The sequence below is a fragment of the Myodes glareolus genome, chromosome 7 (genome assembly GCF_982192425.1).
Source record: "Myodes glareolus chromosome 7, mMyoGla1.1, whole genome shotgun sequence".
In the NCBI taxonomy this organism is placed as follows: domain Eukaryota; kingdom Metazoa; phylum Chordata; class Mammalia; order Rodentia; family Cricetidae; genus Myodes; species Myodes glareolus.
In genome coordinates this window covers 40,759,389-40,784,484 of record NC_142032.1, presented here as the reverse complement: position 1 = coordinate 40,784,484, position 25,096 = coordinate 40,759,389, and the positions used below count along the sequence as shown (strand labels likewise).

Below are 25,096 nucleotides of genomic sequence, written 5' to 3'. Positions count from 1 at the left end.
TTCTGGAGGATAGCCAAGATTTTTTGCTTTTACACTTTTTTGAAGCAAGATTTCACTGTGTCATCCAGACTGGCCTTAAGCTCATAATTCTTAAATAGCAAAAATTATTATATTACAATTCTAGGGAGATAAGAATGTACATATATATTAGTACAAAGTGTTCCAATGAATGCTGGAAACCCTGTTTGGAGGGCTCCTATGTTCTCATGTAATAAAGAATAAAAAATAAATGAATAAAGATTAACAATTAAAGATTGAGTTGAGCTTTGTCCCAGACTAAAATCCTGTAACCTTTACTGGTTTAGGAATTGTGCTTGTTGCACTGGAAGAACTCTGAGGAGTTTGGAATCATGCTGATCTGGGCTTGACTTCACTCAGATACTAGCTTTATGCTTTTAGAAAGAATAGTTATCTCCCTTGTCTCATTCAGCTCCAGGGAAAGAGGAAAATCATGATAACAAAATAAGTCATTTATAATTTCTTTAATTTTTGTGTACTTGCATTGTTAAATTGATTCACTTTGAAATTAATATTTTTGTTTTTTGGGTCAGGGGTTGCAGCATATACCCTTTAATTCCAGTTCTTGGGATGGAGAAGCAAGAAGATCTCCATGATTTTGAAGCCAGCTGGTCTACAAAAGGAGTTCCAGAGTGGCCAAGGGTATAAAGTAAGACCCTATCTCACAAACAAACAAACAAACAAACAAAAAACGTATTATAACTCTCTGGACTTACCCTCTTTTAGATAGCAAATGAACTAAAAATTCATTGAATTCATTTGAATGAGCAGTGAAAAATCATGAAATCTTATGTAAATCACTATCTGATTAACTGTTTCCTCAAGGCTCTTGTCTGAAACCTCATCAGTAAGGAAGGTACTCCTTAAACTCTTTGCTAGAAAGCAGTCCTTGGTGAAGCTTTTGAAAAGACAGAAGAGTATTAGATACTAAAGCTACTGAGAGGTTCCTCTGAGTGGTTGTGGGAACATCTCATTGTCTACAGCTAAAGTCTAGCCCTTACCCTAAAACTATATTGTTCTAAAAAATCTGAGAAGATCAACATATAAAATGGGAAGGTATGTTTTAGTACACAATTTGAGACCATGGATATTTGGCTCTGTTGCTTTTGGGGCCTGTGATGGCAAAGTACACAGTAGCAGGGGCACATACTGTTCACCTCAGAGTGGACAGAAAACAAAGAGAGGGTACAAGGAATACCCCCTTAAGGGCACACCACCAACAATAATCTTTGGGGAGCATTCCAGATCAAAACCACAGTAACCTATGATCTTTACTTACAGAACTTAGAACCAGAACAAACCAGGGATTGGATATGGGGCTGTGTATAACCTACACAAGACTCTTCCACTCCGCTATTCTATCTCATCTTCTTTTCTTTAAAGTTACTTGACCCTCAAGTATTTTGGATTAGCAACACAAAATGTGTTAACAGTTTATTTTTCCACTCGGTATTGCAGATATCTTGGCTGCCTCTATGTTTTGGCAGTAATAAGCAATGTTGCTATAAACATCGGTAAGCAGGTTTTGTGTCAACACATCTGTATCCCCTTTTGGTATACAGCAAGGAATGTGACTGTACACACCAAGGCATGTATAATTTGGGGAAGGGGTAGGCATCAAACTATCTTCTAAAGTGCCATCATTGTACTCTCAGTGAATGCGACTTTGTCATACCTTACTAGGGTTTCATGTCTGCCAATGTTTCAGAATGACCTTTCTAGCAGGTTGTGGGTGGTATTACTGCTCTTTGTTTAGAGACAGGTTTTACCTTGCAGCCAGGTTAGCCTTGAACTTATGGTCCTCCTGTGTCCATCTCTCAAATGATGAGAGGCAAACCTGCAATGCTGTGTTTTAATTTTCATTTCCCTCATAACAAATCGTGTTTAGTATCTCTTCACACATTTGTTTGCCATCCGTACATTCAGCTTTGGTCTACTCCACACCAAGGCAGATGACACTTGGGTTATTGGATGTTAATGAACATTCAAGTTGGAAATCACTACACAAACTTAAGATGACAATCTTTGGCTTTTTGCCTAGGGTTTGAATTCTCTAGGACACTGGCCCACCCTATCCTGTCTTCTCTTTCTTTGCCAGTCTTCTGCTGGAATCCTTCCCTTCCTAAGGCTGTCTGCCCACTTTCTGTAATTCTTCCCTGTGGCCTGATAGCCAGGGCCATAGGACAGTTACTCACTAAGCAAGTGCTGTATCATCTTAGGGACTGAGTCACCAGCCTGGTCTTTGACTATTTCACTGGCTGACTGCGCCCATGAACCCAGGTGATCTCTGGGTAATTCTCAGTTAACTGCTGGCATTGGAATCAAATTAACAGCTCACATCTGACATGCTGTGTTCAGTCACAAGATTTCTAAGAGTTTTTAAGACCAAAGGATGTTGTTTCTTAAAGGGAGATGATATTATGGCAAATTACATGTACATATTAAGCCATTCACTTTCTTTGAATTCAATTCTTGATTTACACAATGCTTAGTCTTTTAGTCTTAAAAATTATTTATTTTGATATTGACCATATCTTAATTGTGTCAAAAAGGTCTTGAATTGGGTAAAAGGCCATCATGCTACTTATTTAAAGATTTTTCAATGAAGCTGTTTCTAGTGAAAGTACATATGACATTTAAATTTTCACAAGGTCAGGGCGGGAGGGCCGAGGTTCAGCAGTTCAGAGCATCTGCTGCTCCTACAGGGGATCTGGGTGGGTTCCCAGCTCCCTTCGTGGTTTACAACCATCTGCAACTGGTTTCAGGGGAAGGAGGCGATAACCTCTTCTGACCTTTGTAGGCACCGGGCATGAACATGGTGTACAGGTACAGTTCAGGCAAAACACTCATACACAGAAAATTAAAAATATACACATCATCACAAGGTCTACATAACTGATACATGTGTTATTCCTTTCTGGGGGGGGGGCAGCCAGCCACTCATTTAGCTGAGAACAAATACAACTGATTTTCTAGTGCATGTGTATTCCCATGTGAAGGACAGAGGACAATGGGTAGGAGTCGGTGCTCTGCTTCTGCCCACAGGGATCAGGCTCAGGTCTGCAGGCACTTTGACTGCTAAGCCATCTCTCTCACCCGTTAACTTACCATCGCCCCTAATTATTACAGAGGCAAATGCTGTAAAGAGCTGCTGCATCGCATTTCTAACTGATCTGCTCTAAATATAACTCCATAATCCTTTTGGTTGGCAATTTCAAAAAGTGACTTTTAAATACTGAGTTGGTTTGCCCTCATCCTTGAAATGTGGGAAGGACTAGAAATAAAGGAACACGATGCAAATGTCAAATCACACCCGAAAGATTGTAGAACCCAGCAAAGGCCTTGATTCTCTTGAAATACGGAGGGAAAAAAAAAAGAGCTATCCATGGCAGGATAACTTAATAACGCCAGAAGCGAAGCTGTCATTTTAATTCTATCTTTATCATGTGTAATGGCTATTCTTAGCTGTCAACTTAACTATATCTGGGATGAACACAATCCAGAATTGGAGGGCTCACCTGCGAGAGATATTTTGCTTGTTTTGAAGTGGGTGAATGCACTTTTAGTCTAGACCTTTGAGGTAGGAAGATACATACCTTCACTCTGGATCTTGAGGCAGGAAGACACACCTTTCATGTGGGCCACACCTTCTGCTGGAAGCCTACATAAGGCCTTGGAAGAAGAAAGCTTTTGCTCTTTTCCTTCTTGCTCCTGCCTTGCTAGAAAGTACATTCCTTCAATGGCATTAGAACGTACTTCTTTGGGATTCCAGTGTCTACTTAAGACCAACTGAGTCATCCAGCCTTGTGGACTAAGCAACTTCTCTGTTCTTGAACTTTCCGTTCACAGGCCTCCATTGCTGGATTCTTTGGACCATAGTCTGTGATTCTATAAATCACACACACACACACACACACACACACATACACACTCATGCACGTACGTGTATGTGTGTGTGTGTGTGTGTGTGTGTAAAGAGATTCATTTTATATGTTCTGTTACTCTAGAAAACCCTGACTAATAAATACATCATATCAAAATAAAATATCTCCAGGTCCTATAAGGTAGATCAATAACTTACTTTGCTTTTTTTAGGGGGGAAAGGGGGTTAATCCAGAGTTTCTTTGTGTAGTCCTGGAACTCAGTCTGTAGATCTGCCTGCCTCTGCCTCCCAAGTGCTAGGATTGCAGGGTGCAGAACCCTGTTCAGATTTCTTAAATTTTTTTTTTTTTTTTTTTTTTTTTTTTTTTGGAGACAAGATCTTACTATGTAGACCTGGCTGTCCTGGAACTCACTACATACATAGATCAGCTTGGCCTGGAATTCACTGAGATCCACTTGCCTCTGCCTCATTAGCGCTGGGACAAAGGTGTGCGCCACTGTGACCAGTGTAGAGCTTGGGTTTCTCATTTTGTTTTCTCCCAAAAATTGACTTGAGGTCACCCGATCTATTTATTTCCTCAACAAGGCCACACCTCGTCAATTTCTTGATTTCTCTCTTAATTTGTGTGTGTGATATTCCATTCCTTAGCACACTCTTTTATTGTCTGCTTTTGTACCAGTACTAAGCAGAGGCAGGCAGATCACTATGAATTCAAGGCCAGCCTGGTCTATAAAGCAAGTTCTAGGCCAGACAGGGCCACCATGGCACTCTGTCTCAAAACACAAACCAAACTCTGTCTCTTGAATTGGCATATCAGCACAGGTGGTGGAGTCTGCTGGAGCCGAGGCTTATCTTTTCTTAAAACTCTAGTTATATATACTGCAAGCAATTTTAATTTATCTGATGGTTCACTTATACATAAGTCAGTGTCACCAAGTGAACACCCTAAAAGTCTAAGTACATGTAGACAATATACAGGTCTTACTTAAATCACCAGATTCTTGTGTTACTTGTCAATTTTAAGTTATAATATTGATCAGTTTTAATTTGCTAGCATTAAGCAATCCTTAATCCAAAAATGACTCAGAATAAATAAAATAGAGGATTCTTGATTTTGAAGACAGAAAGTCTAAGCCGATTATTGATTGGGATTTCAGCAGATGTGTAGGCATCGGCACCTAGATTTTAAAACGACTTTGTTGGCGTTTAAATTGACAAGATAATCTTGCAAAACTCGTTTTTTGAAACGGGAAAATAAAGGGAGACAGACAGTAAGTTCTGCTCTTTTTTAAAAAAAAATTCTCTTGTTATTTTTATCCTCAATAAATATAGTATGGTTTCCATTAGCCTCTCCACCCTCTAGTGCTCCAGGCAAGCATCCTTTATCACGACTATCTCACCCCGACAAATAGACGGGACAACATTTTTCTCAGGAAATTACTGTGATAAATTAAGGAACCCTAAATGAAAAATCTGTGACACTGAAAATGGCTGGTAAACGTGAGCTGTTATTTTTAATGTTCACTAGTTTGTGGAAATAAACACCAAAGATCCTAGAACAAATGACCCAGACCAAATCTCAAATACATTACTTGATCATAGCAATATAACCCTAAAATAGGGATTTTTAAACATGTTATGTCCCAGGTACTGAGAGTTGTTTGATTTGGAGCATCGGGACAGAACCCCTCCCCCACACTACTCACACACTATCAAAACCACGAATCCCCTGAAGTACGACCTAGAAATAAGGTTCCTGAGCTCCAGGCAAGGCCAACTCTAGTGGTACCTAGGGGAAAGGCCTAGAACTCTTAAATATTCGAGGTGAAGGGTCCTAACTGCATTCTAGCTGTAGCTAAGGTAGCCCTAACCATGTTGTATGTGGGTGCAAACTACGTTTGTGCCCAGAAGCCGCGAAGAGGCAAGCAGAAGTGTTTCTGTTCCTGCTCTGGGCAGGTACCCAGCACCTTGCCCTTGCCTGGGGTCCGGCTGATTTGTCCCCTCGCTCCATTTCTTCAATCTTATCCCGATTCTCCGTGCTTCACTGGAATAGTCAATTCCCAGGGTTTTCTACAGGCTGGCCTAACAGTTCAGAACGGCGGCGCGGGACTGGGGCTGGCGGGCGGTCTTAGCTCAGAGCCAGCAGCGAACCGCGACCTTGGGCGGCGGCGGCAGGCGGAGCTGCGGCGACAGCCAGAACCGTGCCAGTCTCCTCCCGGCCGCGCTGCCCGTCCCGTGGGGAAGGTACAGCGGCGGAGCTGGGAACGAGGCATGAGAACTGGGCTGACGAGGGTGGCTGAGGGCGGACAATAGGGTTAAAAATAGACGCAGTGCCTCCGTGGACAGGCCGCGGCAGCTCCACCCAGGGAGCCGGCGGCCGGAGAATGACTAGGCTTACGGTGACCGCAACCTCCGGGCTCGCCCCGCCCCCACCAGGCGCGGCCCCGCCCCCCGCTGGTGCCTGCAGGCTGGGGGCGGGGCCTAGCCCGCAACGTCACCGCGCCGCGGCGCGCCGACCGGGTTTTCGCTGACGCACAGGCCCCGCCCCCTCCGCCCTTTCCCTCAGATCCCGAGCGCCGGTCAGAGCGAGCGCGTCAGTCGGCCGGATCGTGGAGCTGTGCGCACCCAGCCAAGCGTCCGCTCGCTGCCCCGGAGCCGCGCAGCTTCTCTGGCGGAGGCGGAAGCCCGAAGAGCCCCGTCCTCCAGGCCTCTTGGCGCTCAGGCCTCCCCGTGTGCCTCGTCGCTCGGCCGGGACGCCGCTGTGGAGGCGTGAGGCGCCGGCGGCCGAGCGCCTGGAGCGGCGTTAGCCCCGCGGCCTGCGCTTCTCCTCCTCCTCCCCCGCCGCCCTCCCACCCTAACCGCGGCGGGGCCCGGCCGCCTCGGCGCTTCTGCACGAACAAAGGAGGCCCCCGCGGCGTCGGCGTAGCTCCGCCCGCCCTCCGGTCCGCTCCGGCCCGCGGCGGCCGCTAGCCCTTCCCGGAGGCCTCGGCCCGGCCCACCGCCCGGCGTCGCGCGCCAGCCTCGCTAGTGCATCCGGGCCCCCGCAGGGTAAGTGGCGCGGGCCGGGCGGCGCGGGGGCGGGAGCACGCCCGAGCAGCGAGCACAAAGACGGGCCCGGGCGAGCGAGCGAGCGGCCGGCCAGGACAATGCCCGGCGTGCTGCGGCTCCTGGCGCCCACCGACCGACCGACCGGCCGGCAGACAAAGGCCGAAGCGACTGCCGCGCCCGGCTCCCCGCGCCGCCGAGTCGTTCCGGCGAGGGGCCGCCGAGTGCATGACTCAGTGCTTTTTGGAGCAGGCCCTGCCGGGCGTCCCGGTGCGCGGCCTGCGCTGCGAGGGGGATGGGGGCCGCCGGGCCCCGAACTCGGTCGAAACCGCTGGAAGCCGGCTCCGCCGCTCGCTCCCGGTGGCTTTTTAGATTTTTCCAGCGTGGTTAAGCGGCTCCCGCAGGATCCTGTTCACGGAGGCCGATGGAGCGCCTCTCCCTTTGTCTGCGGGAACCTTGGGGAACATTAACATTTTGCTCGCCTTCCATGCCTTCCATGGAGCTCTGTTTTAAGGACGGTATTATAAGTTGTCTGTCGACCGAAGTTGCCGGAAGAATATTACCTGGATATTTAGGAGGAAATAATTATATAGGTCAGAGCCTCGTCTCCTAAATTTGGTAGTCAGTAACTGGGGGAATAGTTCGATGAAAATGAATTTTCTCATTTTGATGATTTCTTTAAAAGTGAGATTTCATAACTTGAGTTGATGAAAATAGCTCACTTTTACCTTTCAAGTTTATCCTTTAAGTGCCCCCAAATGACGGACTTGTTTAGTTGTACCTTTTTTGTGCCCAGGACTGCTGTTAAATTTGTAAAAGGAGCTTTTAAAGAACTGAGGTGACCGAGACCTGTAGACTAGGACTCGCCCAAGGTCAGGCTTAGTGGCACTTTAGAGCCTAGAATTCGGGTCTTAGCTCGAGGTTAGTGAGTGGTCTTGCCATTTTTAGCTATGTGCACCTGAAATAGCCAACCCATAGTTTAAAAGAAAAGCTCATTCATTTCAGTTTTTGAATTGGAAAATTCGTTAGTCCAACGACGTTCGTTTTAAGCTATGAATTAAGAAAAGCGGTGAACTTTATTCAAAAACAAAATAAAAAACCCATTGCAGCTCTACCTGGGAGAGCTAATGGATGAATACTAAGTTTCTAACCACTTGTTTTGGTTTTTTTTTTTCAGAATAGAAAGGAAATAAATACACTCTATGTAAACTAAAAACAGCATATAGTTTTCATTAAATATAAGGAGTATTTATGCTTCCGAGCATTCTCCACTGTGCCTTCTTACCCCCTTTTCAATAACATTTTATTTTGTTCTTAATTCTGTTTGGGTATTGTGGGTTGAAGGTGAAATTGTTCTTTGATCCTGCATTAGAAAAACCTGGAGGCCTTAACTGCATTTTGGTTTGTTATGTGAGATACATGAATACTGCATCGTTAGTTCTTGGGGTTGTGTAGGAGTTGGCAGGCTCTGAGATATAAATAGAAGCTGATTTCAGAGGCCCCTGTTGACTAGGCTTTATGTGAGAGCCTCCATCCAGCTCGGCTTGTCACATTGCAGCCTTGTGACAGGCTGAAGCGCCCTCCCATGTGATCTGAGCTTCAGAGAAATATTAAAGCAAGCTGTGCACATGTGATGGCATTTAAAATCTGACTTACTAGGATGGGACCTTATAGAGGACTTATGCCTTCTTTCTTGCCTTTCTGTGTGCTCAAGTTTTAAGAATTTGAGTTGTGTTTTTTGAAGAAGGTGGAATCCTTGTCTAAGTGGGGAAGTCATTAGGTGTGGGGTCTCATTCACATAAGAAAAGTACTTTCTTACTGACTAAAAATCGGCTCGATCAACGGTTGGTCTTAAAATTCCCTCAGTATACTTTTAGAGAATGCCAGGTGTCACTGGAAGTTAGAGTAGTAACTGAGATTAGCATAGTTCCCAAGTGGGCTGAAAAACGCCCAACTTTCTGCATAGAGTAAAAGTCAGCGTGGAAAAAAATAAAGATACATAATTTATTTGAATTATTTTTTTGTGCTTGTGTTACACTCAACATTTAAAAGCATCAACTGAAAGTGTTTATTAAACTGCATAAGTAATCTTGAAGTATTTACACTGCCCAGCTCTGAAGTGAGTCAGCTAAATTCCACTCACTATTTAAAGAGACAGTGTCAACTAAATTACTACTATTGTTCTAAACAGTGGCTTTTAATCATTATGTACAAGCTTGATTTGCTCAAATTAAGTGCTCTTGTGCTAACGAAAGGAAAGATTGCTGTCATTTAACTGTTCAAGACTGGGTACTTTTGGTCAGCATTCTGTCCGGTCAAATTGGTTATTCCCCCTTCTTCGTTTTTTGTAATTTTGGTAAAGAATTAATAGGTTGTGTCTTACTGTATAGTAGCTTAAAAAAAATACATGACCACAATTTCCTTTTAACCAAATGCTCCCAAATAATGCTTTTTACATAATTTTTTTGAAAAGTAAGTTTTCCTAATTTTTTTCTTTTACACAATGGGAAACTTAGTAAATTTAGTTCATTTTTTATGCCAATTTAAACAACTTTTGAAAGGCCCAGGTATGCTTGCTATGTCAAGTTCTATCTGGTAGCCTAACATTAAATATTAACCATGACCAAAGAGTGTGTTTTTATATTGCTTATGTCATCAAATTTGGGTTTGGAAAGGTTTTAGGTTTTGGCAAGAGAAAAAGAAATGCTTGTTAAAAATAATAGAGACTGAAAAATCTGACTGATAATTTCTGCTTCGCAGGTTTCTAGGCACTGAGGTGCCTGTCTTAGTGGAAGTATTACTGGTGGGGCCCAAGTATGTCTTTAAGTCAGGTTCAGGGTGTGATTTTAAGAAACCTGTAGGTAGACTGTAGAGTGCTTGATGATCTCATAAGGAGACCTGGGTACAGTTCCCAGCACCCCCATAGTGACTCACTGTTAACTCAGAGTAATGTACACATACATACATGCAAACACTTAATGCACATGTAATAATCTCAAAGTAATCTTAATTTAAAAGCTGTAGAGCTAAATCCAGGATTCAGGCAACATGAACAACTAAATACCAGATAGTGATTAGTTGGATTTTTTTCTTCCTGTTTATGTGTTTACCCTATTGAAGTAACCATCATTTGAAATGGTTGGCTTGTACAAGAGCAGAAAGTAAAAGAGACAAATACTCAAAATTGATTCAGACAACCCTAATAAACTGACAAGGTGACATCTTCAGAAATTGAAGTTCAGTAGTAAAAGATGAAATCATGCATTTATTATTTAATGGTATAATTTCCTTTTGGTCCTAGAACAGTTCTTTCACATTCTTTGTTTTTTAAAGTCAGTAAGATACTCATTTCTGTTTAATTAACATAATCATGGTTTTTGTTAGTAACAGACTTGGTGTTTAAAAATAATAAAGGTATAGTGGTGATTGTATTCTGTTTTCTTGTTACATGCTAACTTCTAAAATTCTGTTTTGTTTTTAGCAGAAAAATATGGCTCAGGAAACTAACCAGACCCCAGGGCCCATGCTATGTAGTACAGGATGTGGCTTTTATGGGAATCCTAGGACAAATGGAATGTGTTCTGTTTGCTACAAAGAACATCTTCAGAGACAACAGAATAGTGGCAGAATGAGCCCAATGGGTAAGTTGTTTCCAAGGGGGAATAAAACACTTGAACTGTTGGAGAGGAAACCTAAGAATCAAGAGACTATCGAAAACTCAAGGAGAGAATGCCTGACAAGAGCTAAACATTAAGACAACAGCCCAAGTGCTTGCTGGGACTACCTCAGGAACAAGTAACTGTTCTACAAAGATCTTGTAATATTTTTAGTTTTCCTTTTTGAAGTCGTCATACATGTGTTCTTTGGAATATGACCCTTTTTTTGTCTGAATATCAAGTGTAGGATTGCAGTGCAGTGAAGGTGCTTATATCATTAAATTAAATGCAAGTATTGATACTTACTAAGTCTTTACTAAATGGGCTTTTGTAGTGCTGATTTGTTTCTTACAGCTCCTTCTTTTTAAATAGGGACAGCTAGTGGTTCCAACAGTCCTACCTCAGATTCTGCATCTGTACAGAGAGCAGATGCTAGCTTAAACAACTGTGAAGGTGCTGCTGGCAGCACATCTGAAAAGTCAAGGTAAGAGTGAACATTTCTGTCTCTAACAGAATAGTCAAGATGTCTGGGCTATACGTACAATAATCAAGGTGGTTGTAATCAGGTGGCCTTGACTTTGCATTGTACACTGAAGGATTCCATTAATAAATATCTGGCTCTTGGATCATTGATTAAAGGTTTATATCACAACTTAATTCCATAAACCCCTCAAGACCACTGTTAAAAATGTTGTGTTTTTATTTCTTTGTGATTGAGGATTAGGGATTGTAAAGAATAAGACTGTTGACTGTATTACAGTGTCTCACAAGGTGTTTCACACAGCTGCTCCTTTTGTCCTTAAATTATAGGCAGTTAAAACACTTTCTAGACCTACAGTGTGATACTATACAAATATGCAGCCATGAGTCAATGAGCCATTTATGAAATTACTTTTTTTATTTTTACTCATTTATGTTGGGCATCCAATATCTTTTCCGAATTTTTAAATTGCTGTGGTGCCGTTTGATCATGTTGAAAATAACACATAATTTAAACTTGAATTGACAACTTATCTCAAAAAATAATACCCTTAACATCTTTAAAAATAATTGTTTGCTTGAACTCAAATAGAAATGTGCCTGTGGCTGCCTTGCCTGTAACTCAACAAATGACAGAAATGAGCATTTCAAGAGAGGACAAAATAACTACCCCGAAAACAGAGGTGTCAGAGCCAGGTATGCTTTTTAAGTTTAATACTAGTTCAGTTCTGAATTTCAAAGTATGAGAAAGAATTGAGTTGGTAATGGGATTCGCTCCTTTTATTGAAGGACCAAAGAGGAAGGGCTATAAATTACAGACCAAGCAAATAAGTAGTATTTAAAAAAATATATAAACTAGTTAGTATTTTTACCCTCATCTGCTCCTCCCCTCATTACCCTCCTAAAAACAATCAAGTAGTCTGGAAACTGTTTATGTATTAAGAACTTAATGACTTCAAATGTCATGGCCATGGGGAGTTTTATAATAACTGTTTAGTCTCAAGTCTGTCGGTGTTGTAGGAAACAGTAAAGCAAAAGAACATACTAATGCTGAGAATTGAAAAAGTGGGATTCCCATTACATGTGTTGTGAAACTTAAAGATATGGAAGGGCATTTATTTTTGATGGGTAGTGGTTTTGGAGCTATTTTTATAGCACCACCTAATGTTCTATAATGTTACAAGAAGACCGACTTGTGTTAGTGTTATCTGTGTACACATGATTTACTCAAATCAGCTTGGTTTTAGTGGAGGGGAGACAATGAAGTATAAAACAAATGTAAGGGGAAATGGCAGGGGATAGCACTCTGTGTCAAAGACTTTTGCTAATATGCCAGTTTTTTGTTTTCCCCCTGTACTGTATCAATCTCAGAAAGTCAAATTATTTGGCCATGAAATGAAAAACTGACCAAATATGTTTTATTTACACACACATACACACACACACACACACACACACACTCCCTCATTTTCTCTCACTCGCTACTTGAAAGTAGATCTGTAGCTAATAACCACATTTGTTACTTAATAGAAATCTATGATTCACTGCTGTCTGTTTTTTCTTTACTTTTCTATCCTCCACTTCCCCTGTATGTCTAAGGAACTTACAACATTTTAGGCATGGGCAAAGGGATGACTAACACTCAGATGGCCAGCTACTTAACTCGCATAGCATTAGGGAAAATTATTTTAAGTTATCATAGTAGTTTTAGGAAAAAGGTGGAATGTTCTCTGTTGTTCTGCTACTAGGCTGTTGATACCACTGTATATTTGCTAATAAGAATTGAGAGATTAGTTTACATTAAAGCAATCTGCTTGTCCTGGAAACTTGGTCATATTAAGCATTGGAATTGGCTTATTGTTTAGGCAGTAGTTTTAGTATTGTATGGCTAAATTTGCTGTTCTTGTTCTTTGGATTACACTGTAAATCCTTTATAGTATACAGTTAGGTTTAATATAAATACAAGCAATTAGATTTATAAACAGATACAGTTAGGCTTAATATAAGTATTAGATTTTTTTGGAATTTCATTTTGAAGAACTAGTAGGGTTTGGAGCTTTAGTAAACCAGTCTGCATTGTGACTAATCTTGTTAATAGAAATTAACAAAAGGATTAAGAAAGGGTGCGGCCTTTTGATAATGTCAATTAGTAAAAGTAACAGTGTTGTACCTTTAAAAAAAAAAAAACCTGGTCTGAATCCCAGTTTCGTTCTATGCCTGTTATCCTGCCACCCATGGGATTAGGCAGACTGATGGCATCAAATTCTAGGGCAGCCTGGGCTACAGGTGTAAGACTGTATCAGAAAAACGAAAACAAATCTTGATCTAGTCTAAAATGAATAATTCAGAAACCTATCCAGTATGTTTGGTATCTTTGTTTAAATTTTTAGAAAGCAACTGCTTTTCTTGTTTAAAGGAATTTAGCTGGTCATTTACTAGAGGTATATACTAGTGTATAGTAATTGTCAGAAAATAGTCAAACTTAGGAAAGGGCTACTTAAAAATATAATCTGAACCTTAGCTGTTTCTCTTAAATATTATTCTTTTAAACTTAAATGATTGTCAGTTAATGATTGCCACACAAATTTCTAATTTATAACCTTGTCTTTCAGTTGTCACTCAGCCCAGTGCATCAGTTTCTCAACCCAGTACTTCTCAAAGTGAAGAAAAAGCTCCTGAGTTGCCCAAACCAAAGAAGAACAGATGTTTTATGTGTAGAAAGAAAGTTGGCCTTACAGGTATTAACTCCAAAAGGAACTATTGGTTTTACACATTTGAAAAAACAGAAAGGATCCTCACATTTCCAGAAAGGGTGGACCTTGGTGGGTTGTGAGAAATTGGATTTCATTTCCATCCAATTGTAATGTTGGCCTAATCGTGTAATTATCATTAACTTCAGGCCTTGTGAATTTTTATTTGATAGATAAAATCTGTCCCTTTTGATTCCTTTTCCATTGATGCTGACAGAGAAAGGGTAGCTGAACTGACAGAAGTGAATACCAGGCATGATATGGTCTAGGTGTTTTTTACAACAGAATTTTGCAGTTCGTTGTATATAGTTTTCATTTGAGATACTATCCACTCTGGTGTGGTGTGGTAAGGCTGTGTTTTGAATTCAAGTCATCCTAATTCTAGAACTTGCCTGAATTTTACCCTATTGTCAGGAGTTTACAGTCTTTCATAGTTGTTCAAAGCAGTGAAAATCGTTCTTTTTCTCTAGTGACTAGAGTGCTTGTTTTCCCAATTGATAGAAGTTGCCAAGTGATTTCTTATTGTTTGTGCAGGGTTTGACTGCCGATGTGGAAATTTGTTTTGTGGACTTCACCGTTACTCTGACAAGCACAACTGTCCATACGATTACAAAGCAGAAGCTGCAGCAAAAATCAGAAAAGAGAATCCAGTTGTTGTTGCTGAAAAAATCCAGAGAATATAAAATTACTACATGTGAAGAGACTGAAACTTGTTTTTATTTTAATATATCGTAGGAAAACATTAAAGAGCAGATGCATGGCCATTTTCCTTTGATGTTCTCCAGAGTTTTGCTTTATATTTGTCTGTCTTATAATTGATATTTTAGGATGTTTGGGTGTTTGTTACAGGCAGAATTGGATAGATACAGCCCTACAAATGTATATGCCCTCCCCTCAGTAAAATTGGACAAAAATCTGCACAACAAATTAAAATACACAGATATTGGGAACAAAATTTAGTTCCATGTGCCAAATTAAATGAATGAAATCTCTGCATGTTTGCAGCATATCTGCCTTTTGGGAATGTAATCAAGGTATAATCTTTGGCTAGTGTTATGTGCCTGTACTTTAAAAAAAAAATGGTACACCAGAAAAGGACTGGCAGTCTACTACCATAGTCAAACTTCACATTAATTTCAACATGACTTTTGGAAGCAGGAAGAAAGCTACAAAACCAGTATTTTGGTGCCATGTGTAAACCTGGTTAAATTGGTCTTCTAAAAGCGTCAATTAGGACATTCTGCGAAAGGTAACGTCACAGCTGGTTATAAATAAAACCATCGAGTCATCAACAGGGTGCCTGAGATAATCTTTGGAGCTTATTGTGCTGGCCTGCACCAGAAGATACCTGCATTCTCATTACTAAAAGTTGTAGCACAGAACTGCACTAGGATTTGTTTACAAGAAGAAATTAAACTCTGCGTTTGGTTTTCACATACAGCAGCTCTGTTAAATAACATGCATCTGAGTTTTAAGTTGCAAAGATATCTGAACAGTTAATTTTTCATGTGCATCTTTTGTTGAATGTTTTGGTTCAAGAAAGAATGTTTAAAGCTTTTTAAAGACTTCAGTTCTTAATGTAACTGTACCCTTCTGCATGGAAAATCATAACCAACATGGCTGCAGTAGACTTCTTTAGTGGTATCCAGCACCACTTGCAGAGGGCTGCTTTATCATATTGTATTTGGGTGTAGGACTCTAGTGTTCTTGGGTGTATTGCATGGGCTGCATTATCTACAGCATTGTACAATAACAACTAGAAAAGGCAGTATACTTCACTGATGCTTGTCTGGTAATATCACTTCTGTGTTATAATGGAAGGTTTTTTGTGCTGTATGAAACTTGTGTTTTTTATATATAAATGAGTATAGTTAGATTAGTGTCGTGGTAATGCCTGTTTTCATTTGTAAATAGTTAAGTATGTACACAAGGCACTACTTCTGATTTATTGCAGTGTTCAGTCCTAGTTTTTCTTTATTAAAACATTCGGTTTTGCTTCAATTTTATGTACTTTAGTTCCGAGTTAGATTTGCAGATGTGTACAGATAGGTTCATATTTATGTATTGCACATAATCATGCTATTCAGCATTGATGCTATATTGTATTATGTAAATAATAAAAGCAGTGTACAGAGGGAAACTTCTTGTTCATTGGGTTTTTAAGCCTTAGAGCCTAAAATAGGGAAATACTCATTCAACTTGATAGTGACTCTATATTCCTAATATATTTTTCATGATCATTCTTGAACTCAGTCACATGAGTACCATGAGTTGGTTGTGAAACTTCCTCAGCTGTGGCACATGTTAGACAAATTAAGAGCTCAGGTGAAATGATCCTAAAATTTGAAAAAGGAATGAAATTTAAATAATTTCATATATGTATGTTTTCTATGTTGTGTTTCTTCTGGTGACATAAGAATCCTGAATGATAAAATAGCTATGACTTTTTTTTCCTTACAGAAAACAATTTATTTCTATATGCGTTTGACTCTAATGTGGAGAAGAAAGAAAGCACATAAATGGGGAGAGGCTTGAGGTGTGTGTGTGTGTGTATGTATGGGAACCTTAAGAATTGGATTTAGATAATTTAAGAATATCAACTTGGGAGAATTATTTCAGTGTGGAAGGCACTTAGTAAGATTGTGGATTCTTCCTAGAATATTGGACTCAGTGTGTGTCTCATTCTAGACTAATTTAACTGCTATGTGTATTGAAATTAAGTCCTATGTTAGTCCTGTAAATAGGCAAATCTTTGCATGTAATCAAGTGGGCCTTATCTCTAGGGCTTCTAACCCAGTGGGTGGTTAGAAAGGAAAGTAGGGTATTTTGTTTTTGTGCTTAGGATTTAGTATTGGGCTATCATTTGCTTTAAGGCCTCACTGCCCTGCTCCATTTATTAAAATGATAACATGTAAATCGAGAATGTCAGTAAAGTACATAAAACTACAGTAAAGAATTTAAAATTCAATGGCATTTAAATATTTGCTATTTTTTCAGAATAATATTTAGGACTTGAATAAAAAAGAAAGTTTGGTTGCATAAAGCTACATAAGAGAGGCTAAGATCTGCAGCTTTGTTTTTGATTTTGAAATGATCTTGCTTTTGTACCCTATGCTAACCTTGATTTTTATGGCAATCTTCCAGTCTTGGTATTGTAAGATTGTGCCACAGTGCCTGGCTGGTTTGTTGATAATGTTTGAAACTAGCTGCCAACTGTAAATCACCTTGTAGCCCAGGCTGATCTCAAACTCCTACCTCAGCATTTCAAGTGCTGTATTGTATTATAGGTGAGCTGCCATGCCTAACTTAAGATCTCTAAATTTGATAGTCAGTTGAAGTGATTGGAGTCATCCTTCTGAGTTGGGTTCTCTGTGAAGATGTTCATATTAAAGTCCCTAAGTAGTAAACCACAAAGGGTAAATAAGGTAGTAGCAAGATGCTAAACATGTCTGGTTTTTCATATAGTGTGTTCTTAGGGTTTCAAACTGTTTATATGGCTATATGAAGCCTCAGCTTGTCCAATACCCACCACTTGAAGTAAGCATGCATTTTAGGTAATTGTCATAACTTACATGAGTCTTTACTTTCTGTAAATAACCTGCATATGTATAAATTAATGTGTGTCTTCATTTGAAACAGTTCTTAAAGTGGATGTTGTCAGTGGTATTAGGTCATAACTGGAGAGTGTTAGTGTTTCCCAGCACCTACATTATGACTGCTTGTAACTGCAACACTTGAACATTCTAGATTGGGTAGGTACCACAAGCCTAACAACATGGGTTTGAACTGCAGAACCCAGAGAAATACCCGTCCTTTGACCTGCATGCAAGCACCCAACACAAAAACTGAAAATTGTGGAGTACAATTTTATATTCCCACAGAGTACTTTTCTGTCCAAGTAAAAATGAGCTTTGTAGCACAAATACAAATCCATTTTGTTTACAACAGCTAAGTGCTTCTTTCGATAGGGGATGCATTCTTCACATGAGAAGTTTTTTTTGTATTTTGAGGCCGGTCCCTATGTAGCTTTTGGCTGTCTTGGAACTTGCCATGTAAACCAGGCTGTTTTTGAACTTTGAGATTATGCAAATTGATACTCTTGAATTTGTTTTGCAATTACCACCACAGAACTTAGATTGTAGCTAGACGTGTAGCATTTTGTACCTCTAATTCTAGCACCCCAGAGGCTGAGAGGAGGATTACTGCAAGTTTCAGGCCAATTTGGGCTGTTTGAGACACTTAGGATTTGGGGGTTACATGCATCTGAAATGATGTATACAAAGGCAGTTCATGAGTTAATTTGGTAATTTACTCAAGTTAATAAGAAATCTATACATTATTAGCATTCTGTCACAGGCAGGAACTGTCCACAAAGAAACAGCCCATAGACTCGTGTGTGTGTGTGTATATGTATGTGTTAACACATGAGCTCAAACACTCATGTATAAATAGCTTGTGTGTGGTGTGTAATCAGTCAATGGTAAGTTGAAGTTCATTGGCCTTTTTTCCATGCTTCAGTTTTCTTGTCCGTCCCCATCACTAAAGATAGTCAAACATGCAAATTAACACCTAAATAGTGCCTGAGGCTTTCTGTGGTGTCTGTCTACTACAAACCCCTAGCTTTTTTGTTTTGGGATTTTTTTTTTTTTTAGTTCTATGTCCACACCTATGAGAAAAATACTTCGTTAGAGTAATATTTAACAAGGAAGCCTTCCTTGGACTTGATAAACCTTCATAGAGGATTAAATGGCTTCTAACATTAAGCTTTGAGGTTAATGTTAAGTCATTGTGCAGTAAAATCTTAGAATGGTTACTCTGCCAACTTGTTAGTCTAGCCATTTGCATTTTACACTATACATATAAGCTAAAACATTTTTTAAAGTGCCATTTTTGACTATACTTAGATTATTCACTTGACATAAAAATTAGATTGTGTTGAAGATGTGGGCTCACATAACCAATTTTATTACTGACTAGGTTATCAGATGAGAAAAATGATATCAGATGATACTTACTTGAAGCAAGTTCAGTCTACTCGTGTAACTTTGGGCAAGGCTTTTAAGCATGGGTGATATGCTTGTGACTTTAGAAGAAAGTGAGGCTTCTGTGGTGAATTTTAAAAAGTTTGTCGGTTAACTTGGTAAATTGAGATGTGTAACTAGCAAGAAGCCCACATATAACTGGTGACTCTTCTGTGTAAGACATGATGGCTATGTAATTTAATACTAAGGGTTGTGCCAGTAAGGAATACTGGATGAAGAAGGTAGTAAGATGACGCTTATTCCTGGAAAATTTAGAACCAAGATATAAAATGGAAAGATTAACAGTAATGTTGCCTTTATTAAGACCTTTCATTGGGCTCTTTCATGTTTTGTGAGTTTTCTTAAGTGGTTTTCTTTGGTATTAAGAATAGTAGGAATCTTAAATTTCTGAAGTTCATGGTTTTTTGTATATAGTTCTTCAACACAGTTTACTCAGTTTTATTTAATTCCTTCTAGGAACATCTTGATGTGATGAAACAAGGTCTGGTTTAGGCATACATAGCACAAGTGCAATGTGTTTAAACAAAAGCTAGAAATGGTGTGAATTTGCTTACCAAGAAAACAGATCCTATTCGGACTAGAGCACCCCGTGCTGCTTCAGTTTAATTTATGCTTTCAAAGACCTTGGAAGGGATGGTAATATGCAGCTATTCCTGTTTGGCCTAGAGATTTAAAAAAAAAAAAAGCCATGAGCTACACTTACTAAGAACATCAGGAGCAGGATGATTAGGCAGAATTCCCAGTATCCAGCAGGAAACATGCTCTGGTGTCTGAAGTGCTGAGGTAGCCTAAACTACTTTTTGACCAAATTGGAATTTGACCATCTTGTGAAGTGGGAGTAGGGAGGCTTTTTTTTTTTTTTTAAGGCATACCAGAAGGGATATTCTATAGGACTGACAACCAAAAAAGAAAAAGAAAAAATACTGTTGACTAATAGGGTTTGTGCAGTGTTTTAAGATTCTTATACAGGTGCTGCAATAGAAACTAAAGTATGTAATTTTAAGTTTCCTGACAACCACTTCTGAATTAAAAGGATGAAATTAATTTTTGTGTATTTTGCTTAACTTCATATATCCAGAGTAGTGTCAGTATCCCAGCACGTGGAAGACAGAGGCAGTCAGCTCTCTTGTCAGTTTGAGGCCAGCTTGGTCTAAAGTGAGTTCCAGGCCAGGTAGGACTACACAGTGAGATTCTATCTGAGAATAATCTGTGACTCTGGAAATATTAACTCTTGCCCCTGAGTGCCTTCATCTATATAGATGAAATGGTGATGTGGATAATAGGTTGAACAGCATTAAACACAACATGCCATTTAATGAGGTTAAATATTTCACTTTTTTCCCTTTTTAAGATTTATGTGTGTGGGGTGTGTGAGTGTATGTAATGTTTTATATTCAAGGGCCCTCAGGCCAGAAGAGACTGGAGGATCCCATGAGCCAGAGTTACAGGTCTTGGGAGCCATGTGGGTGCTGGGAGCCAAACTTGGGTCCTCTGGAAGAACAGAAAGGACTCTTCACACACACACACACACACACACACACACACCTTTGCAAAATCATAACCAGAGTCTTAGTGGGTAGCCCAGGCTGGTTTCAAATTCAGTGTCCTCCAGCCTCAGCCTTTCCGCTGCTGGAATTACAGGTATACATCACTATACCTTGCTGTTTACATCACTTAATGCGACTGAGAACCTCTATAAAAGGCCTATTCAAGGTGTCTAAGAAGCCTGATTTGGATAAGTGGAATGTAAGAATCAGTCTTTGGTAGTGAACTAAAATCAATGTGGTGGAAGGAAAATGGAATCCCACCACTAGGTTTTCTTCATTGCCTTCTGACTTTAGCTGGAGTCTGTAAGTTACAAATTACATTCTGTATTTGTTATGTTTCTTGTTCATGGAAACTGCTTTCTATATTTGGTGTATTTCTTGGTCAAAACAGATCCATGTCTCAAGATTGGATCTAAATTGCCTTTTGGGGAAGAATCTTGCGTCCTTTAAGGGGGAATTATGTGTCACATGAGCCAAGGATACCAACTTTGCCTCCTTTACAGAAACATTGGAAGACTAGTACCTTTCCTTGTATCAGAGGCAACAAGAATGAGTATAGGTTGAAGGAGAATATGCATTGATGAGGCACAAAAATAGCATTCTAGTTGGTCAGGCATGGTGGCATACACCTTTAACCTCAGCACTCAGGAGTTGAACTGTCCATGAGTTTGAGAACAGCTTGGTCTACATAGTGAGTTCCAAGCTGCCCAAGAGCTGTAAAATTAGACCCTGTCTCAAAAACAAAGCATCGCATCTTTCTGTGACAGGTTTTTCATTTGACCATAGATCCTGTTCTTGGGCTGTGTTCTGGAGCCATGGCAACTAGAGCAGAGCAAACAGTGGTAGCCAGATCCATGGTAATGGATCAGGAGGCCCTCACTTGAGTTCAAGTATTACTTCTCAGTTGCACACGATCTTGGGAGATGTTAGACCACATAAAGAAGTAAGACAGGCAACAGGACTTCATGAGTTTGCCATCTCCATATTTAATGAGGTGGGTCTTAATGACAATGCATCTGTTTGTAGGATTACCCATATACCTGTAAGAAACCCCTCACCTGTGTTCTGTAAGAAAGCACAATAAGCTCAATCATTCTCACCAACTTGAACTTTGTTGAAATAACGTCAATTTGTTGGTGATACCCATCCAGGGTGGTTAGACTTTCATTTGTGTCTCCTGGAAAAGTTAACATTTGCCTAGTTAGTCTTAGTGGCTGTTGTGGTTTGAATGAGAATGAACTACATAGGCTTATATGTTTGAATGCTTGGTCCCCAATTAGTGGAACTGTTTGGGAAGGATTAAGAAGTGTCACCTTGTTAGAGGAGGTGTGTCACTGGGAGTCAGCTATGGCCATACCAGGCCCAGTCTCAGTCTTTCTAACTTCATCTTACAGGTAAGATGTAAGCTGTCAGTTACTGTTCCAGCACCATGACTGCCTACCTGCTACCATGCTCCCTGCCATGAGAGTCATGGACTAACCCTCTGAGTCTGTAAGCAAGCCCCCAGGTAAATGCCTTCCTTTATAAGTTGCCTTGGTCATGGTGTTTCTTCATAGCAATAAAACAGTAATTAAGACAGTGATACATGTCTAAAATACAGCACTTGGGAGGTAGAAGCGGGAGAATTGCCACAAGTTTGAAACCTGCCTAGCCTATATACCAAGTTCTAGGCCACGCAAAACTATATAGTGAGATCCTTTCTCAAAAAAAAAAAATCAGCGTTCTGTTCTTCCTTCTCCTCCTCATCCTCTTGCCTTGACATTTTTCTGATATCCTTCTATTACTCCTCTCAAACACAGACCATGGTCTTACTTTGTTTGGTGAATATTTCCAAGCCAAGAATGTGAGTTTCAAATGTATTACCTTACACCTTTGTCTTAACCTTTTCCAAATCTTTCATTGTATCCCTAACTGAATTGTATGATGAAAAAAACTGATTCATTCTACACTGTTGTCTCCATGGCTGAAATAGTAGAGAGGTTCAGTCTCAATCTAATCAGGACAGTGGTTCATTATCATTATCACTCCTCTCTTGGTGTATGATTTCTACTTGAATTTGCATCCCAAACTGATGTGATGCCCTTCTGTATATGTGTTGGTTTTATTGATTGATGAATAACACTGTTCCGGCCAATGCTTACCAGAGCAAAGCCAGTCGGGAAATCCGAACAGAGCTATAGAGAGAGAGTAGGCAGAGTCAAGTAGACTCCACATAACTGCCGAAAGAGAAAGACACCAGAGCCTTATCAGTAGGCCACAGCCTTGTGGTAATACATAGACTAATAGAAATGGATTAATTTAAGATGTAAGAACTAGCTATAAATACATCTGATCCATTGGCCAAACAGGGCTGTGGTTAATATAGTTTCTGTATGATTATTCGGGTCAGGGTGGCTGAGAAACAAAAGCGCAGTCTCAGTTTACATCAAACTGCTAGTGCAGTAGAACTATCTTAGAATCGATCTTTAAGCTCTTCTAATCCTTTGATCCAGATGCAGACTTGGTGAGGCTTGTTTAAGTCATGTTGAAGAGTGGAAAGGTAGCTTAAGTACTTTAAGGAAAACATTCCTCAAACCTTGGCTCACCAACATCAACTGGAGAGTTAAAAATAACAACACATGCATGTGTGAGTACTCTCCCGGTTTTAATTCATTTCCAGTATATCAGAAAAAAATGGGAGAACCTGTATTTTTTTTATTATTCTACCCTATGCAATTTTGTCAAGCAGCCATCAGAAACACTGTTTTGAAATATACTTACTCTCTCCTATAAATGAGGCTTATATAATAAAAAGATAGGGGAACTTGGACAGTCCAGAGGCTCACTCACTTACATGTGGTCCCCAGGGGCAGCAGTGTTAGGAAATGGGGCTGATGCTGAGAGATGACTGGATCATGAGGGCTCTGACATCATCAAGAATTAATGAACTGAAACATAGCCAGAGGGATTAGGAGGTGGTAGACATGACAGGAAGTCGGCTCTGGTAACGGGAGCAGGTCTGGGCTACCATCAAGCTTTTCTCTGGCCCTTGATCTCTCTCTCTCTCTCTCTCTCTCTCCTATCTATATATCTTCCTATCTCTCTTTCTCTCTATCTCCTGGCAACTATGAAGTCAGAATCTGTTGTGTCATCTACACCACACTGCTCTGCCATACCACAGGCCCAGGATGATGGTGCCAAGTGACCACAGACAAAAACAGTCAGCCAGATGCATCTGTCTTCCCTTAAACTGTGTTGTTGTTGTTGTTGTTTTCATTGTTCTTGTTTTTGAGGTACCTTGTCGTCATGATAAGAAGTTAACAGTGGGTTCACATGGTCTCATGTGTATACAGGAACACATTAAAGCACTTCACAAAATGGTGACGTGGGACCAAACCATTTTGAAACTGTAGTGTTTTTCAATGTGTAGCTCAGACATTAGCCTGGTGGTTCTGAAAAGCACCCACTTAGACCCATCATTTCTTGGAATTCAGTGAAATCCAAGAATAAGCCTCCAGCACCAATGAATATACTACTCATTTTTACCCACTTATTCACTGATACCCGGCTATTTACCATCCTTGAAGGAAAGCTACATAAAGCTTCCAGTCACTCACTCCCAAAACACTCCCACACATACCCACCTCCAGGAAAGGGGTGAAGGAGGGCACTGTGGAAAAGGATCCACTTTTCTAATGTCCTATGTTGAGCTATTTAGAAGTTGAGTGGGAATCTAGGGCAAGGAGGTCAGAGGGTTCCCAGCATCCCACTGCACATTCCTATTCAAAGTCATTTTCAGACCAACAAGCAACTATTTAATTGAGGGTAAATACATATTCAAAAGACATGGAATCGGCAAGATTGCTCAGCTGGTAAAGATGCCTGCCACCAAGAATGACCACCTGAGTCCAATCCCTGGAGCCCACCTGGTATAGAGAATCATGTAAGGAAGTGTGTCTCCTGTCTCATTGAGAAATTTAGATAAAAATCAAGGACCTTGAGATTCAGTTGCTCCAGCTTCCTCTTAGATCTGATGTATAAGGAATTTGGGGGCAAGTTGTCTAATATCTTTGTTTCCCTAATACAAAGGGTATCAAAACAAAACATCCAGTGTTCTAAACCCAGTCAAATGAAACAATATCCAGAGAGTTAACACAGTATTTATCAGAATAGACGCTGAGACGCAAACATTTTACATCCCACCACCACGTGGTACTGAGCCTAGCACAAACAAGGCAAGTACTCCACCACTGAATTAAATCTTCATCCGCATTTACACATAATTTTTTTCTTTGTCATAAGTTTCACTCTGTCTGCTCTGATCAAGTACTGTTTACTCAGTCGAGTAAAGAAATACATGAACTGGAAAGGAGTATAAAAGTCATCAAAGTCAAACTATTGTACAGATAACTGAGTAACAAAGTAGCCTTCTTTCTGTGTAAGGGAAAGAGATCAACTGTTGACATAAACCCTGGAAGTGAGGACTCTAAAACTTACCTAAATGAGATGACCTGCAAGGAAAAAAAAAAAAAAAACCAACCATCAGCTGTAGCTCAAGATCAGCAGAGTCACAGAGTCTGGGGAAAATGCAGACCTCAGCACGCTGTTGGGGAGGATCCATAGATTCCTCCTTCAGAAAGCAGTGAACTTTAGGACATAGTTTACACAGTGGCACATACAGGCAAAATAGACTGAC

At 40.2% G+C, this 25,096-nt stretch overlaps 1 protein-coding gene across 2 annotated transcripts; it reads left to right on the top strand.

The window, feature by feature from the left end:
- The first annotated feature begins 6,488 nt into the window (after window positions 1-6,488).
- On the top strand, window positions 6,489-15,972 carry Zfand5 (zinc finger AN1-type containing 5). Of its 2 annotated transcripts, none has more exons than XM_085693694.2 (6): window positions 6,489-6,949; window positions 10,431-10,587; window positions 10,975-11,086; window positions 11,675-11,778; window positions 13,695-13,820; window positions 14,367-15,972. In XM_085693694.2, exons 2-6 carry the CDS (start codon window positions 10,437-10,439, stop codon window positions 14,513-14,515), a joined length of 642 nt encoding a protein of 213 aa, XP_085549820.1. In that variant the 5' UTR covers window positions 6,489-6,949; window positions 10,431-10,436; the 3' UTR covers window positions 14,516-15,972. The 2 variants fall into 2 exon arrangements, with proteins under 2 accessions (XP_085549820.1, XP_085549818.1); XM_085693692.2 differs by having other exon boundaries at window positions 10,428-10,587.
- The last annotated feature ends 9,124 nt before the right edge of the window (window positions 15,973-25,096 follow it).

Excerpts from the sequence above, each read along its gene's own strand:
- Zfand5 (XM_085693694.2), top strand. The coding sequence starts at position 10,437 with ATGGCTCAGGAAACTAACCAGACCCCAGGGCCCATGCTATGTAGTACA. Across the intron at positions 11,087-11,674 it reads AGCACATCTGAAAAGTCAAG|AAATGTGCCTGTGGCTGCCT; the intron begins GTAAGAGTGAAC and ends GAACTCAAATAG. Across the intron at positions 11,779-13,694 it reads AACAGAGGTGTCAGAGCCAG|TTGTCACTCAGCCCAGTGCA; the intron begins GTATGCTTTTTA and ends CTTGTCTTTCAG.